Genomic DNA, 19,325 nt, shown 5'->3' on the forward strand with positions numbered 1-19,325 from the left:
AAGAAATGGAAGCTACTGTAAGTGAACTACAAAATTCTTTACTTTTATTAAGAAGGTAAACTCCTATTAGAGCTAAAGCTAAACTATTCAGGGACTGACTATTCAGTTTACGGATTATTCAGATCCTTCTCCTCTTTTTTAATGTCTTCCCCAACTTTATTAGCAAGGTAGTTCTTCATTTGGAAAGAGAGAGTTTATTAGAGATGATTGCAAGATAGCAATGTAAAGCAGTTCAGTAATTTTTAAAATCTCAGTTAAAACCAGAATATGGGAGAAAGGATGAAGAACGATAAATAAGATAGATAGTTTTTCAATACCTGAAAGCTGGCCCTGCTTGAGGTAGAATGGGAAACCAAGTTAGATTAGGCAGTCACTAATTTAAAAGTTGGGAGCCTGACACCTCAGAGGGGTGGCCATGGCTCAGAAACAGTCAATGCAGCTTGGGAAAAACTACCCTACATAGTTTCAAAGATCTCAGGTAAAATACCTACAAGGAAATCAAAGAATATTAGGTATAGTAAAACCTTAAGTATCACCAAATCAACTCCTTCATTTTACAGATGAGGAAGATGGGGCCCAAAGAATGTAACTTTCTCAAATGCACATAAGAAATTAGAGACAGGGAAAAGAATGACTAAAATGTCCACATCCTTTGACCCAGAGATTCAACTGCTAGGCAAGATCCCCAAAGAAGATAATGACAAAAATAAAGACCCTGTATACAAACCAAATTATTTCTAGAAGGACTTGTGGTAATTAAAAAACCACCAGAAACAAAGAACATGTCCATAAACTGAGTAATAGTGACAAACTGTATTGGTATATGAATGTAATATTACTGTGCTACAAAAAATGATTAATAGAAAGGCTTGGAAATACTTATATGAACTAAGGCAAAGTGAATACAACCAAGAAAACAATATCCATAATGCCTATGAAGTAAATGGAAACAACAACTACAAAATAGTCAAAATTGAATGCTGTGAAATAAAAATGGGCAACTTTGACCCTAAAGAAGGACTATGAGAAGACCCCTCTCCTCTACATATCTGCAAAAGGCAGGGACTACCTTATGAAACACTGAATATAAAGTCAGACTTTTTCATCATATTACTTTTGCTGAACTTTTTTTTCTTCTTTATTATAAGGGTTAGCTTTCTGGAAGAAGGGCGGTGGGGCTAACAGTGGGAAATGTAGGTGATATTTAAAAAAAAAAAGATACCAACAAAAATGTATTTACATTCTTTAAAAACAAATGACAGAACCAGGACAAAATCCCAAGTCTCTTTGCCTCCTAGTCCTATGATTTTTCCATTAAATCCAAACACCAGAAGCCACTGAACTACAATTTCAACTTTGTTGTGTTGAAATGTGAAGCTGAACTTGACAAAATATCACTACAAAAACCTTCTTACCTCTCATTTGTGGCTAGGTGCCAAGAATGAGTCCCACAGGAAAAACAATCTGAATGGACCAGGAATGTCTTCAAGTGTTCTCTAACTAGCCCAAAACAATTGAATCACAGAATGTCCAAACTGGAAGGACCATTAGCAGTCTTCTATTCCAGTCTATACCTTAAATAAGAAACTCTACAGCAGTTCCGAGCGGTCATCCGTTCTCACCTTGAAGACCTCCAATAAGGGAGAATCTGACTCTTGAGTCAGATTTGAACAGGTCTTTCCCCAAGTAGAGACTCTGGTCCTGGACTCTCTCCATGGCCTAGGACACCTGACAGTATCATAACAAAATAATGGATACATGCGGCACACTCCCTTTTCAGCACTGGGCAAATTCCTTACCCTTTCTTGCTGGAACACAATATTCCTAATTGAAAGAAACAATCCTGATTTTATTTAAAAATGTGAAATACCTCCAAACTACCTTTCATAAATGTCAGCTTCTATTACACTGGCCTTCCTTAAAAGCCAAATAAATAATTTATAACAAGTTAATTGATATTTACATATCACTTTAAGTCTTACAAAGTGCTTTACAAATATGATTTTATTTGATCCTCACATCTTGAGGGAGGTACTTGCAGATATTATTAATCCTCATTTTACAGATAAGGGAATGGAATTCAAGAGATTAAGGAAGGACTCTTTAGTGGTTATTCAGCCCAATTCTCTCATTTTACCAAAGAGGAAATTCAGGACCACCAGTGAAGGAAGCAACTTGCCTAGGACTTGAACTCAGTTCTTCTAACTCCAAATTCAATTCCTACTGCACCACACAGCTGAATCCACAAGACAGTAGGTCTAGTGCATTAAGGAGGCAGATACAACAAATTGGAGAGCTGAGAGCCAAGAATTGCACCTTACCAAGAATTACACTGACAATTCTGTCAGGAAGTAGAACCAGCAAAGGGGCTGGTCAGAATAAGAGGAAGAAAATCGTGAAAGTTCAGTGTCGTAGAAGCCAAGGGCAGAGTCAACCGGGCTAAATGCCACAGAGAAGTCAAAGAAAATAAGGGCTGAGAAAATACCATTGGATTTTGTTGGTACAAGCTGGTCAGGCTCAGCCCTCACCCACTCTGGGGAATAGTTAAGGGGCTGTTAGCATAAAGAGCAAAATGTGAATGGAGATTCATACAGTGGAGCCACAACACACCAAATAGTTTGTACCAATCCAAATGTACCTTTCTCCTGCTGCGTGTCATTGTTATTTTTGTTCAAGTTTGCCAAGTTCAAGAGTTTCCCCACTTTAGACTGTCTCCTCTTATAAGCAGGCCAACTTTTGTCTACTTCTGAGTAGGACTGCCTCCCCTAAATACCCAGGAAACTAAGCTTAGAATTTTGGCCAGAGCAGATCTCTACTGGGTGTATACTATCATCTCTGCTAAGACCAGTACCAAAGTGGCCAAAGACAAATGCAGCAAGATGCCCTTGGAAGAAGAGTTGGGACAAGGTCCATTAGTAAGTAACTGGAATGTGTTAGGATCTAGGACATAATTGGAAAACGTCATTTGCAGAGAAGGTTAAAAATGAGAACATAGATAATGAGGTATTTATGTTAGATGGATCCAATCCTCTTGGTAAAATTAAAGGCATGGTCATATTCCAGGAGGGAGTATGGAGAAAGTTATGGATTGAAGAGGAAGAAAGATCTGGAACAGCCCCAGAAGAATCCTCTATTCTACAGAGGGAGAAGGGAAGCAAGATCCATTTAACCAAAGTGGGTGCTGGTTCTCCTAGGTCTCTGAGCCAACCATATTGGCCTACTTTCAGTTCCTCACATGTGACATTCCATCTCCCATCTTTACACTGGCTGTCCTCCACACCTGGAATGCTTTCCTTCTTCAATTCCATGACTCTGAATCACTGGCTTCCTTCAAGACTCAGTTCAAATGCCAGCTTCTGCAGGAGACCATTCTGGTGGACTTAACCACCAGTGATGTCCCCTCTTAGGATATCTTTAATCTACTCTGTATCTTGTACTTAACTAGCTACTTATGTTATTTATATGTTGTCTCCCATACTAGAATGTAAGCCTCTGTTTGGGGAGAAATTATTTTTGCCTTTCTTTGTATCCCCAGTTGCTAAGCACAGTGCTTGGCAAACACTGAGTGTTTAACAAATACTTGTTGATTGGTAGATTGATGCACTTTCCAAAAAAGTGCAAAGATCTAATTATGCCAACCCTGATTTAAATCTGACACAAATATATACAAGAATAGGTTAAAAAAAATTTAAGATTTTTAAATCCAGAACAAGGGGAAATCATAGTTGGGACTTTTAGGCATAAGACTATCACTTAAGTATGCACTCTCTGCTCCCTTCTGCTAAGCTATTAGAAACTCTAACTTCATTAGAGGATTGTTACGTGGTGCAGTGCATAGAGCACTGGGCTTGAAATCAGGAAGACTTGTCTTCATGACTTCAAATCCAGTCTCAGCTATTTACTATGTGACCCGGACCAAGTCATTTAACCCTGTTTACCTCAATTTTCTCCTCTGGAAAATGAGCTGGAGAAGAAATGGCAAACCACTCTACTATCTTTGCAAAGAAAATCCTAAATGGAGTCACAAAGAATCAGACCCAACTGAAATGACTCAACAAATCAGTTCCAGGAAGCCTTTCCTGATCCCTTTAAATTGTCAGTGCTATCTCCTTCCTGAAAAATTGTCACATATAGACTTACCTGTTTACATATTTTATCTTGTCCAATGTAGGCTCCTTAAGGGCAGGGTTCATTACTCATTTTGTCTTTGTATCTGATAATGTGCCTCGCACAAATCAAATGCCTGCTTTATGCCTGTTGGCCTGAACTGAACCAGATTTGAAGAGAAGGAGGTCATTATCCCTGTGAGACTCAACTTTCTTCACATGTATACCATGTCTGGAGCCACTCCTTTATTTCTGGGACCATGACAAAGAGCTCAAACCTTGTAGCACAATACCTACTGTTTTCACTGCTGGGCGGGAGCCTCTGACAAATGCCACCAAACTTGTGAGGTCCTTTTGCAAGTGGGGGAAAATGGTACTTTTCAGTGTTTACTGGCTGGGAAAGGGTCTGAGTAGCAGCATCTCTCCCTCCTTTTACTGGCATGTTGCTTTGCATTACTCTTACGCACTTAACAATATTCTAATTTAGAGGCAACTAGGTAGGGCAATGGATAGAATTCCAGGCCTGGAATCAGGAAGACTCATCTTCCCAAGTTCAAATCTGGCCTCAGACACTTCCTAGCTGTGTGACCCTGGGCAAGTCACCTCACCCTGTTTGCCTCAGTTTCCTCATCTGCAAAATGAGAAGGAAATGGCAAATTATTCCAGTATCTTTGCCAAGAAAACTCCAAATAGGGTCACAAATAGTTGGACATGACTGAAAACAACTGAACAGCAACAAAAATATTCTAATTTGCACTCTATTCATCCATGTAGTAATTATCCTAATACCCCTACTACACTGTAATTCCAGAAAAGTAGAGGCTGAGTCTGATTTCTTTTTCTATCCCTCCCAATCCCTGGTACAATGCATTACATGTAGTAGGAAATGAATGTTTGAGGAATGAATTTGGGAATGAATGAATCCAAGTTCTTTTAAAGAAGGGTTGAAAGATGGATGTCCAGCTAGTCCTGGTAATTAACAAACACCCACATGCTGATTGCTGCCACCCCCATCTCCTACTAGAATAATCAGCCACCTGTGGGACTGGTGGATGTCAAGTCAACAAGCATTTATTAAAGGCCTACTCTGTGCCAGGCACTGTGTTAATTCCTGGGAATACAAAAAAGGGCAAAAAACAGTCCCTTCTCTGAAGGGGCGCACAGTCTAATGGGAGAGACAACATGCAAACAAATGTCTGCAAACAAGATACAGACAGGATAAACTGAAGATAACAGCAGAGGGAAAGCACTAAGATTTAAGGACTGGGAATGACTTTTTATGGAAAGTGGGGCTTTAGTTGAGACTTAACGGAAGAAGCTAGGGAAGCCAGAACCCAAAGGTAAAGAGAGATTACAGTTGGGGAGAGGGGCTAAAATTGGGGAGGGAGTATTGTAAGGAGTAAGGTATAAGAAGTCTGAAAAAACAGGAAAGGGGCAGAGTATCAAAGGTGTTAAAAGTCAAACAGGACTTGTTATATGTGATCCCAGAGCTAAGCAGGTACCAGTGAAGTTGACCAAATGGGGACTGGCGGGCACTTGTGCTTTAGGAAGATCAATTTGAGAGCTGAGTGGAGGATGAACAGATGTAATAGGACAGACACAGGGTGATAAGAGCCTGAACCAGAGTGGTGGCAGTATCACAGAAAAGAAGGAGTATTAGAGAGATGTTAGGAAGAACCTGGCGACTGAGTGGATATGGCGGGAAGGGGAGAGTAAGGAGTCAAGGATGACACTTGGGATGAGAGCCTAGGAGGATGGTGGTACCCTCAATAGTAATTAGGAAGAGGAGAGGATTTGGAGGAAAGCTAATGAGTTCAGTTTTGGACATGTTGGCTGTTCTAGTTGGCTAGGAAAGGAAAATGGAAATCTTCCTGGTGTGGCACTGGTTCAGAAAGGAAAAGACATCATTATGGAAGCACTGTAAGAAATAATTATTGTTAAGCAACTCCAGGAACAGGAGCAAGTATTGGGGACAGACAAAAATGAAAAACTGCTACCCAAAAGAATTTCTACTTTTAGTTTAAATTGTCTATTTAGGTGGTTGTTTTAGCTTCTTCCCCAAAACACTTTGTTTTTTAAACCGTATAGTTATTAAAAAGCTACAGATGACTGCTCAAAGATCTAGAATATTAATTATAACTTCTAATTATATGGCATTAGAATACATATAATCACGAAATCTTTTTAGAAAAGTTTTATAAATAGAACATAACTAACAATGGATTAGAATCACAGAATCCTACAGTGTTAGAGCTAGGAGGGACCTTAGAATCCTCTAGTTCAACCCTTTCTTTTCATGGAGAAGGAATCTGAGGCCCAGAGAGGTGACTTTCCCAATGTTACACAATAAGTTGTTAGCAAAACTAAGATTATACCCACCCCCCTCACTCCCAGTTCTTTCTTTTTTTTCCTGTAACTACAAATTGCCCCTTATATTTTGAGTAAGGCCAACAAGCTTGGGGAAATTGTTGGTGGTGGCCCTTCACTTTAGAAGAGGGCCAATGCCACTGAGGGTGATACCTTGACTTGCTCGTAAATTGGATTTGAGTCAGAGTCACACAAAGTCATCAGCCTCACTCACTCTTCCGGAGTGACTGAAGTCCAGTGGCAGGACAAGTCAGGATGACTGGCAATGGCGTGGGATGCAGCAGATGACCTTCATGGCCACTGGAACAAACTGTTCTCGTCCACCCATTGCATAGGGGAAGTCTTCACATGCTTGAGGTAGACGTTCCCTTAACTCTTTGACAGGGAAAAGTAATGAATACAAAGTCTTGTTGAAGTAACCTTAAAGTTATTCTAAGACGCATGTAAAGTAAATAGGAACAGCCACTTAGGTGACCTGTTTCATTATACAATTTATGGAAGGACTCAGAGCAAGGTTTTATGGCATAGTAGTAAGACTATTATTCTAGGAACCAAGAAACCTAGGCTGTGCTCTGGTCTCTACTCTGCCATGGCAAAACACGGTGTATTGGAAAAGGCACTGGGGCTGGGAGACAGAAGGCCTGTGTTTGAATCTTGACTCTGCTATTATAGGTTCTGAAGATTTAAAACTAAAAGGGATTATAAATCATCTGATGTTACCAGTTCATTTCATATACCTATGAAATGGGGCCCCAAGGAGATGAACAGACTTGCCCAAGATCACATAGTTAATGAAGCAAAGCTGGTCTATGAACTCAGATCCCTTGATTCCAGCTTTCACTGCTCTTCCCCTTATACATACATGCTGCCTGTACTGTCATCTGTGTGATCTTGTAGAAAGTCATTTAACTTTCCTAGTCTAAGTCCCATTCTAGGTCTTCCTGATTCCAACTCTGACCTCCCCCTCCCCCCAACGTGTTAATTCTTGGATAATTGCTTAGCTTTGTAAGTGACCTAGGATGCAGGTCTCTGACCCCTGACCAATATCCCAAGTGGCAATCAGCTCCTCATAGAAGGCTAAGTCCCAGGGAAAGTGTTTGGAAGGAAAAGTGCTTCCTCCTTCATGACGCCCATCTTAGAAAAGAATCTGATTAGGATTCCCCAATTTTTAGTGTAATTGTGCATGAAGTGGGAATGACATGATATGAAATCCTCTTCCTAGGCAGAGTATATATATGTTCTCTTAAAGATAATATTTAGGATTTTCCAAAAACATTTATTTTCCTTTAGTAGTGGTTTGAGGCATTTTTTCCATATGGCTGTACATAGCTTAGGTTTTTATAAATTGGTAAGTAATGAAGAGCAGAACCAGAAGAACAATTTATACAATAACAACACTATAAAAACAACTTTGAAATCTATAAGAATTATGATCTATATAATAACCATTCACGATTCTAGAGGAATGATGATGAAACATGCTATCAATCACAGAGAGATGGTACAGATTTTAAGGTACAGAATGAGATGTATATACTTTTACATACAACCACCAAGGGGATTTGTTTTGCTCAACTATGCATATTTGTTCCCAGATTTTTTTTTCTTTTTCCAATTAGGTGAGCGAAGGGTTAGGAAGGAAATAAGATGGATTTCAGCAATTTTTTTAATAGAGGTGGGAGAGAGGGAGGTGTTACAGATATGAAATGTGGCATACACTTCCAGATGAGTTCACTAATAAAGTTTCATTTAACTGTTCTACTTTCTTACAAAAGATTCTCTTAAAAGAGTAGCTGTAAATCTGTAAATGTTTGGAATGTTAAAATAAGTCAAAGTGTAGAAGGAGAAAAAAAAATTAAGTAAAGCTATAAAGTAGAAAGCTTCCACTTTTGGAGTCTGAGGATGTGGGTTCAAATCCTAGTCATGCCTTCTTTTAGACTACTCATATATAAAATGAAAGGGTTGGAGTAGATGGCCTCTGTCTCTTCCAGTTCTAAATCCTATGACTCAGAGACCAGAAGGGAAAACCAATATTAGATAAATAATATAGGCTCATGAGGCACCTCAAAGACTATCTACAATCCTTTCATTCTTCAGATGAGGAAACAGAGGATCACAGAAGCTGATTGGCCAAAAAAAAAAGTGGCAGCAAGGATCAAGAACTTGGTCTCCTCTTTAATTCTTCCCTGGTGTGTCTGGAACATTACTGAAGGAGTACTAAGCCCCTACTTTGACAAGTCACTTAGTATTCCAAGTCCAGCCTTTCCTCCCTTGAAAGTCTTAACCCAAGGGTTAATAACTCCAAAAATATACTTTCACTTTTTATTCCATTATCCTATTACTATTCACACATAGGTTACTCTGACTTCTTTACTCCTACTTCCATACCACCAAATATTGACCCCTGCCTTCATGTCATGTCATTATTTCATCTGAAGTATTAAGTACGATGATATAACCATAAATTACAGTTATAAGAACAAGACTCTGGTGGTGAGCTTCTCTGAATTTAGTACCAAGAGCACTAGATTAGGAACCTGATGACCTCGGTTAGAATCTTTTGTAACCTTTCTTTTGCAAAAAAGTTAAAGAAGATTCCTTCAAAGACTTGTTATCAATACATAGTGAACAAAATGATTTTGGATAGCGCCTTTAAAAGTGAAGGAAAAATCATCTGCCATTACAATGAAGGTCTGAGGTGCCACTGGTTGTGGGTTCTTTTCTCAGCTAAAATAATGCAAACAATTTTCTAGGATTCTGCTTTACTATTAATTTCATTGTTATCTATTTGGTAACTTTAATATTTAATTCTGATTACAGGATTTAATAGAGAGATATGAATAACTACTACTGGGAAATGAGGTTTCTCCAGTTTAATATATAATATTTGATGAACTTGGTTGAGCTTAAATGACAAAGAAATGTGTAAATATTATTAATGAAGAAATATACAAACATATATCTGAATTATCCTAGAGGTTGGAATACAATTAAATATAGGAATGGGCCAAGCAGCAGGCTGAGAGGTAACCTATAAATGAAGCTGATGACTCATATAAACCTGTTCCACTTTAAAAGAACATTATGAGGAAAGTCGCATATAAATATTACATTCATTTTGTATAGATGAAGAAACTGAGACTCAGAAGTTACTTGACTTACTTAATAAGATCAAATAGCGCGGTAGAAAGCTATACGAGGAATAAAGGCAAGGTCTTCTGACTTCAAATCCAACACTTACTCTACAAGCTGCCTCACAAAGGTAACAAAGCTTTAAAACAGGAGTAATTTCTCATCCATAAATGAAAACGACTCTACCTAGTGCAGAGGGAGGGCAACTAGGTGGTGAAGTGGAAAGAGCACGAGGCCTAGAGTCAGGAAGACTTCTATTCCTGAGTTTAGGTCTGGCCTCAGACACTTACTAGCTGGGTGACCCTGGGCAAGTCACTTAACTGTTTGTCTCAATTTCCTCATCTGTAAAATTATCTGGAGAAGGAAATGGCAAACCTCTCCAGTATCTTTGCCAAGAAAACCCCAAATGGCATCAGGAAGAGTCAGACAAGACTAAAAAACAACTCAACAAAAGCATAGAGGGGAAAAAAAACCTTTAAACTGCCTTTGGAAAATAATGGTTTTTACTCTGAAAGAAGAGGAGTCACGTACCCTAAAGGGTCTCTACCCACCAACATGAAGAAGATGGAACTGCTCTCTCCTTGATCCAGCTCTAGTAACTCTCCAACTAAATACTTTCTTTGGTCTTTCCCTTCTCTCATTCCCAATGTCAAAACTTTTAAGTCATTGTGTTGGCACACTTGGACTTGCTATCCTCTAGTTTTTCAAACTTCCCTCTCCAGGTGCTACCAACACAAATATTTACCATCCCAGCAGCTCTTCTTCCCAAGTATTCTGTTCTCTAATCAGCTAACCTGAATTGTCTGGGGCAAAACTAAATAGAACCTCTTTTGATCAAGAGAGCCACATATATGAAGCTAGTATTTGTACATGGCTTTCTAAAGCTGATCTTTCCATTCTGGGGCCTGGTGACACTGATAAAATGTTTTTATGTTATTATTATCTATTTTATTTTATTATATTGATTCAGAAAAATAATTGAGACTATTATTTTATCAAAATTCTCTGATGTCAGTAAACAAGTGGTCCATTCACCTTTGTTCTATTGAGCCTCAGAATACATGTGACAAGGCTTTGTAGTCTCATTTTACAAACCTCAAAAAAACCAAGGCCTCTCATAATACCTACTTTTGAATGAGAATGTAGTAGGACTAAGTATAATTGGTCACTGTAACAATAAACATAAAAACAGGCTTTCCCTGATGTGTCCTGAATTTTTTTTCTACATATCATCAGATTTTCGTGACAGCCTGTTAGTTTAGTAAAGAGGCCTTGGAGCCAGGAAGACCTGGGTTGACATATAATGGTTTAACATATAATGGCTGTGTTATTCTAAATCACTTAACCTATCAATACTCCAGAGGACAGGGACTGTTTTTTGCTTCTTTTTGTATCCCCAGTGCTTCATCCCCAGTGCCACCAGACAGCACACAGTAGGCGTTTACTATTAATTTCATTGTTAATAAATTGTCTATTCAGTAACTTTAATATTTATCCTAATATAATAATAATAATCCTAAGAGATTACAGGATTTAATATAGAAAGAGATATGAGTAACTACTACTGGGAAATGAGGTTTCTCCAATTTATTAATTATATAATATTTAATGATTGATAGGCAACTCTCTAATACTGTAAGTTGCAGGGAAGGTAACAACCTTCATTAGTAGAGGTCTTCATACAGGAGGTCCCCACATTAATCAAATTCCAGGTCTAGTTCTCCTCCTCATCACAACTCACTTGTACGGCATTGGCAGGCTTTTAAGGTTACAAAATATCTTCCCTCTCAATTCTGGGAATGAGAGGCAACAGTGAGGATTCAAACCCAGGCCTCCGAATCCCAAATTCAGGTCTTTGTCCCTTCTTTGACACAATTTCTATATCACTGTTTAGTACACTGGGGCCAATAAATTCATCTTTCATATCCAAAGATCTCCTAGATTGATAGGCATTTCAAGCATTCTGCGATTCAGGACTTGATTTTATATGGCCATGTCCCCCCCTCCTCTTGGATTTTACTTAGGTAAAGCCTCCAAAGACAATAAGGTCATTGTCTCCCACCTCTCTCACATTCCCTCAAAGCATTTAGCAAAGTGCAGGGCACACAGTCGGGGCTCAATTTCTCTAAGTTGTGTTTTTCCCCCCTTATCATTCCTCATAGCCCGTTTTTTTTAAATTGAACTCAAGTAAATAAAGAATTGTGGTTACAGGCCGATGTTAATGGAAAGCTTCCTGGAAGAGATAATCTTGAGCCAGGCTGTAAAGGAGGGGAAGGGTGGAGCACCGTAGTTCAGGAAGCAGGTAGGGTTGGTTTCTCCACTCTCCAGAAGTGAAAATATGAGACAATAGGCAGAATCATATAGTGAACAATTTTTCTTTTTGCCCAGTTGAGAGGGAAGATCAATGGTCTCATCTCCTGGAAACTCTACAAAGAATAATCTTGGTTTCATGAGGCTATCTTCTTACTACTTAGCTATCTTTGGACCTCAGCTGGCCCTGACTTTCATTCTGGCCAATTGAAAAGATGTCCTCCTACCACAATAACAGGTCAAAGTCTCTCTAAAGGCAAAGGAAAAAAAAACACAGGGCAATTTGCATGATCATTTTATTTGCATAGTCAAAGACAGGCACTCAAATCAGGTGCAGTAGAAAAGAAGACCAGACTAGGAGTCAGTCTATCTGAAAGCCCCTGGAAACCTTTGCTTAAATGTGTTTTTAAAAAGGTGCATTCAGATACAGAAAGACAGTGGAATGGTTCAGAGGAAAAGGGCATGCATTGTAATGGGGGAAGAGCTAGATTGCAATCCCTGATCAGTCATATGACCTTGGTCAAGGTTCTGAGCCTCAGTTTCCTCATCTTTTATTTACAACCTATATGTGGTCTTTAAAATGATAAAGTTGGAGGAGGTGATTTTTTAAGGTACCTTGCAGCTCTACTTCCCATGGCATCTGATTGAGGACAGTCTTCCTAAGCCACTGATTGCTGTTCTGGCTAACCCTCCTCTCTCTCCCAAAATAATCTTCCTGGGCTGTAGATGCCGCTGCTCCTCTCCACCGTCCTTCCCCCCTTCTCCACTTTAGTCCACACTCATCCTCTTCCTCCACAACATCAACTGCTTTCCTCTCTGCATAGCCTCAATGGACTCTACTTTTTGCACTGTTAAGTATCTCAGAATCACAGATGGAGAGCTCCAAAATACCTGAAAAGTCACCCGGCCCAAAGACCTCATTTTGTTGTTGTTGTTCAGTCCTTTGCAGTTGTGTCTGCCTCTTCATGACCCCATTTGGGGTTTTCTTGGCAAAGATACTGGAGTGGTCTGCCATTTCCTCCTCTAGGTCATTTTACAGATGAGGAAACTGAGGCAAACACAGTGAAGTGACTTGCCCAGGGCTGCACTCAGGAAGATGAGTCTTCCTGACTCCAGGTCTAGTACTCTATCCACTGTGCCACCTAGCTGCCCCAAAGACCTTATTTTACAGAAGAGAAAATTGAAGCCAAGAGGAGTTAGACGCATTGCCCAAAGTCACACAAGGAGTCAATAGATGGCACTGCCAGCATTTAACCCCAGGTCCACTAAATCTAGGGTTTCTTTTTCCTAAAGCGCCACTCCTCTCTTTTTCTTTCCATTGTCCCTTTAAATCTCAGCCCTAGATGTTCTGCTCCCCTACCTCCCCTCACTCCCTTGATGTTCACTGGTTCTCCCTTCAGAGAAATACCCTAATCTTTGATCCTCACCTTTCTCTCCAGACCTACCTCTGAAGGTTCCATGAGGGCAGGGGCAGTTTCTCCTCAAAGAAGCTTAGCCATATAGTCCCAATCTCTCTCTAAAAATCCCACCTCCTCTTGTCCAAGGGACCCCTTCATTTGACAGGGCAATGACCTGACATGAAACATATAACGTGACTGAAAATTCTCTTATTCATTCTGTTCTCTTACCCCTGCCCCACAATGGTCCCTTCCCAGCCTCCTTCTTACTGTCCCAGCTTCACTGCATTCTCCTGGTCACTCAGCTATGAAAACATGGGAGTCTTCCCTCTTTTCTCTTTCCATCAAATGAGATAATAATTGCTAATATAACAGTTTATATGCATTTGTTATCATAATTATTATCTGCCATCTAGCACCAAGTCTTACCAATTCTTCCTCAAGAGTGGCTTTGAAATGTGCTGCCTTGGTTTCCATTGCCAAGGTTACCAGTCTAGTCTTTCTTTACACTGTTACTGGCTAGCTAAGCCATCAATTACAGTTAGGCCACCCAGTCACGTTTTTAATTACCTGTTATATCCTGGGTTGTTCTGATACTAATTCACAGCTCAGCAGGACGATGACCAGGAAGGCTAGAAGGCAATACATTTGTTGTCTCCCTCAGTGTCTTAAGGCTTCACTCCTCAAAAATGACCACTCAAGGAAGAAGAGAGACTTCCAGAAGGGAAAAGGGGGGGGTACCTGGGTATCCCCAAATAGGAAAATGCCCTCCTTTTCCAAATAACCCTGTGTAATTATTGCGCTAGAAGTGCCCCTTGCCACATTGAAACTTCTGAAGTTCCCACAGCACCTCACTAACCTGGCTCCAACACTCCTAAATTTTATGAGGGGTCAGCATTCAAAAACACCTGAGCAGACATTTTATCCAAACCATTTGACAAAAAATTTATTAAAGAGGGACAGTAGATAAAACCCTTCCAGGGCTGAACAAAACACTGAGAGGAAACTGCTAGTAGTTTGTACAGCTTCTCTTTGAAGATCTCTGGTCTGATTTAACAACATTCACACACACACACACACACACACACCCCCATCTGCTCATGTAACAAAGGGAACAGTGGCCCAAAGGATGTCATTAACAATAATAAAAACAACTCATATTTATATACTGCCCTTTCTTCAGCAGTCACTGTTAAGTATTATTATGCCTATGTTAGAGATGGAGAAACTGATTCAGAAAGGTTATCGATGGTCACATGGCTAGGTATTTGGAGACTCAAACCCAGGTCTTCTGACATCAAATTCCAGTACTCTTTCCACTATATCACACTCCCCCAGCCATCCACCAGAGGCAGCGGGGCACCCTAGCAGCATTCCACACTGTTTGCTTTACAGGGTTTTGCTAGCACAGTAAGATTGGAAAGTGCAGCAAGAAACTTATCGCTGAAAATCAAATTAACTATAATCCTTTCAGCTCTAAAACTGCGATCCTATAATATATTGATATAGGTAAATATGTAATGTAATATTATATATAAATAATAAAAATTTATTTTATATGTATATGAGAGACAGCCCACATACATACACAGACAGGCTGTAACACCGGTATACCTTTACACAATAGGTGTTCATAAAAGCTGTTTGTAAATCAAATTGTTGTACCATAAAAGATTAATTCTTAAGTCTTAAGATGGAATTTTTAACTGAAATATTTAACATTCAAAGAAATTCAATCCTGGAATGAATTCTTTTGTAAACTCAAGAATTATTTGGAATGCAAAAAAACAGGGCCACAAGATAATGCAATCATCTGTGTAAAGCCTGTGCTAGTATGTTTGCAAGTCTGTTTATGTGTATATTTAGTGCATCGGTTTAAAAAATTTGGTCAGATAAGCATTTTACATATCTCAGCCTCAGTTGGGAGGGGCCTCAGGATTCATGTAGTCCAACCAGTACCTGGACAAACCCCCTTACAACATAATAACAACTGTCACTTACATAGCACTCTAAGGTTTGCAAAGCCCTTCTCTTGTTTGATCTTCACAACAACCCTACTGAGGTAGGTCTCATCATCCCCATTTTATAGATGAGGAAACAAGACTTTAGAGAGGTTAAGTGTCCAGGGTCACACAGCTATGCCTGAGGTTTTCCTAACTCTTGAGTCCAGCATTCCACTTACTCCGCCCAACCTGGCTGTTGCAGCTAGGTGGAGAGTTCGAATTTCCATTTAGACATTTATTAGCTGTGTGACCCTGAGGGAGTCACTTCATCTGTCTGCCTCAGTTTACTCAAATACAAAATGAGTTGTGATGAAAATCAAAGGAGATAGTATTTATAAAGCAGAGCACAGTGTCCCTCTTCCATTTTTGTAGATCCTTGATATTTTTCAGGCATGTCTCACTCTGTGAACTCATTTGGGGTTTTCTTGGCAAAAATACTGGAGTGGTTTGCCATTTCCTTCTCCAGCTCATTTTACAGATGAGGAAACTGAGGTAAACAGAGTTAAGTGAGTTGCCCAAGGTCACACAGCTAGTGTGTGAGGCCACCTTTGAACTCAGGTCTTCCTGATTCCAAGCCCAGACCATCTAGCGACTGAGCTGCCTAGCTCCCCTTCCTAACCTTCCACAGATCTCCTGAGGATAGTTATAACGTGATAATCCAGCCACCACTTAATCATCTCCAGTGAGAGAATGTATGAGATCTCCTCAGGCAGCCTCTTTTACTTTTGGAGAGCTCTAATCATTAGGAAGCTTTTCCTTACAGCAATCCCAAATCCAGCTCTTCTATAATGCCCACCCTTTGCTCCTAATTCACTCCCTGGGGCCAAGTAGTCCAAGTCTGATCCTACTTTCACATGACAGCCTTCTAAATACTTGAAGACAGTCTTCTCCATTCCAGGCTAAACAGTCGTATTTTCTTTAAAAGGTTCCATTCAGTTCAACATACAACCATCTCCATAAATGCTCCATAAATGTCTGCTATTATTATTATTATTATTATTGTTGTTGTTGTTGTTATTATGAAAACTGTGCTGAGGATACAAAGACAAAAACAAACCCACAAACAAACAAGCCCCTCTGTCAAAGAGCTTTCACTCTACCGGAACTAATCATTTATGGTGGAAGCCAAGGTCTCCTCCATCATTCTGGATACCTTCTCTGAAAGTGTTCCAGTTTGCCAATATGCTTCCTAAAATATGGGGCCAGAACACAGTATACACAATACTACAGATGGACCACATTTAAAGCTATTTCATCATAGAACTGCAACAATGCAGAGGGCCTCAATATTCTTCCCCTCCCTTTTTATAAAAAGTATTACTACCTCTGTGTATTGGATAAAACTGTTCCTGGCTTTCCCTTCCCAGAGCTGAGGACAGAATTGCACAATAACGCCACACAGTCCTACTATCTAAATTGAAGCAACATATTCCATCTGTAGCCTATGCACCTTTTCAAAAGAAAGGCACTATTCACTCCTCCAAATAAAGAAGCTCAGTTCTCTTTTCCCAGCTAAAAAGAAGTACATACTCATTCTATGGGAGCAGTAACACTTCAATGTTATTTTTAAACATTTAAAGGCTTCAATTTTGGCTTTATATTTTCAGGGAACAATAACTACAAAACAGGGACACTTTCATGGTAAAAATGATTTCCCATGGAGCAAACAAGGTTCCTCAGAAATAAACCTGATATGGATTAAAACTGCCTCAAAAAACATAAAATCCAAAATCAGGCGTTGGGTTTGTTTTTTGTTTTTTAATAAAAATTTCCCCATCAACAGTTTTGAGGCTCTGGGGTTCCCCAGTTCTATCATCAATCATCTATCACGCCACCCCTGAAGGTTTTATTTAAAAATAAAACCTTCTATTTCTCCCCTTATTAAACTCGGGAAGATTTGGCAACAGTCGTTCTAAATTAGCGCTTTGTCCTCGAGTTATCCCCAAAAGCTACAAAAGGCGACATTTGGCCCAGAGTCTGGAGCAAAGCCAGCCAGAGGCTCCCAGAGCGTCCCGCAAAGAGAGGTGGGGGGTGTTGGACTAAGGGGGGGGGTTGGACCCGGCCCCTCCGGTCAGAAGCACCACTCCTCAAACACCATCAGCCCTGCCTCCAGTCAAACCCCCAACCCGGCTGGGCTGCAGTGCCGCCCGGATCTCTGTGGGGCGGGGGAGGGGCGGAGAGGGAGGAGATGGAGGGAGAGGGGGAGCAAACACCTGTGAGTTGCGGCTGCGGCAGCGGCAGCGGTGGCGGCGGCGGCGGCTGCTGCGGAGGCAGCCCAAGCCGCCGACACCCGCTGAGCCAGAGGCGGCCAGGCCGGGCGGGCCCCGTGCACCTTGCACTGGGAAGAAAGTCCAGAGAGATAGCACCTCCAGAATCGCTCACGCCCATTCCCTATATTCAGTATGGGCCAGCACTAGACTCCCCCACCCCAACACACACAGATACACACGCCTGGAGGGGCGACGTTTGCAACCAGCAAATAAAGTTCATCTATTCTGAAGTTTTGTGTTATTTCCCCCCCCCGCACCCCATTTCCCGGGCTCCTACCCCTCACCTCCCGCCCCTAACACACACACACAAACACACATATGCACATACGAGCTTCCGGGCAGAGCCGAGGTGGAAAGGAGGGCGATCTAGGGACCCTAAAGGACCCACGGAAGGGGGAGGAAATCCCACCTACCCCCTACAAAAGCCACAAGCAATTTTTTTCTAATGCAAGAAAAATAAAACAAAGGTTTTCGGCTCCTAGTGGGGAGGGGAGGGGGGTGTTGCTAAGTTGGCTAGGTCCGAGCAGGAGAATGGGAGGGGCTGTCTGGGAGACACCTGAGACCCCGCCCCACCTCCGGAGGCAGGCCAGGGCCTCCGAACCACTAAGGTTGGCCAGGCCCCCCTTCCCCAGGAGAACAGGAACAGGAGGCGGGGGGAAATGCATGCAGAGGGGCCCGGGAGGGGGTCGGCGATCGCCACTCACCGGCAGGTCCACGCTCACTTCGGTCCCATCAAGCAGGAAGACCCGGCAATAGAGAGCCGCCTTGCCCGCTCCGGCCGCAGGGATGTGGACCGCGGCTCCGCCGGTGAGCACGGGCCCGCCGCCGGGGGGGAACACGCTGCCCCCGGGGGCGGTGGGCAGGGGAGCCGAAGAGGCCCCCCGGGGACCCCCGTCCCGCTCGTCTCCCAGCCCGCCGGCCCCGCGCCCAGCCGCTCCCCGCCCGTAGCGCTGCATCGACCGCCGGCCAAAGGTCCTGCGCAGGAAGCTCAGCATCCTGGGGCGCCCCCGCACGGCTGCCCGCCACCCAGGCCCCCTCCCGCGCTCGCTGCCCGCACGCCCGGGGCCGCCGCCGCTCCCAGGATGCCGCCGCAGCTGTCAGCGCTCCAGCCCAGGCCCGGGGGCTGCTGCACGGCCCGGGCTGGCTCCGGGAGTGGGAGCGAGTGTGCGCTCAGGGGTGCGGGCTGGGCTGAAGAACAGGGGGGTTTCCCGGCCGTCTCTCAGTGCAACCGGTAGTCCCAGCTGCTCCGCCTCCCGGAGGAAAAGTCCCGCCAATGCTGCCGCCGCGGCCGCAGCTGCAGCCGTCGTTCTTGGGACTGCAATGCTGCGAGGCTGGATTCCTGGCTCCCGCTGGGCTCCCGTGCCTTCCCCGCGTGGAGGGGCGGGGGGAAGGGGAGGGATGAGGGTCGGAGCTGGGCGGCCGCCCTGGGTCTCTTCGGGTTCCCTTCCCCGGGTGGGGAGGAAAGGAGAGAGAGCGGACGGCTCGGCTGCTCCTCTTTCCCACACCACCACCGCCACGGGAGTGCACAACTGGAGAAAGGCGCCTGCGTGCTCCCGGCGAGCGCCAGCACACACTCGCACACACCATCCACGAGCCCTCCCCTCCCCTGCAGTCACGCCCCCGAAGTAGAGAGCCTAGTGCTTCCTCGGCACAAGCCAACCAACCATCGCGGAAACGTGACCTCCCCCCACGCCACCTCGAAGGTTTTGCTTCCTCGAGGGGTGATGGGTGGGGAGGCCT

General features: G+C 42.5%; 1 protein-coding gene across 4 annotated transcripts in view; it reads right to left on the reverse strand.

The window, feature by feature from the left end:
• Positions 1-18,582, reverse strand: part of EPB41L4B (erythrocyte membrane protein band 4.1 like 4B) — a 247,130-nt gene extending 228,548 nt beyond the window's left edge. For all 4 annotated transcript variants that reach the window (XM_078153049.1, XM_021004573.2, XM_021004571.2 and 1 more), the window contains exon 1: positions 18,290-18,582. In XM_078153049.1, coding sequence (XP_078009175.1) covers positions 18,290-18,580 — 291 coding nt within the window. In that variant the 5' untranslated portion in view covers positions 18,581-18,582. The remainder of the gene's footprint in view (positions 1-18,289) is intronic.
• Between the last annotated feature and the right edge of the window lie 743 nt (positions 18,583-19,325).

This window comes from Phascolarctos cinereus, unplaced genomic scaffold (genome assembly GCF_003287225.1).
Source record: "Phascolarctos cinereus isolate Bilbo 61053 unplaced genomic scaffold, phaCin_HiC Scaffold_4;HRSCAF=312, whole genome shotgun sequence".
NCBI lineage: Eukaryota > Metazoa > Chordata > Mammalia > Diprotodontia > Phascolarctidae > Phascolarctos > Phascolarctos cinereus.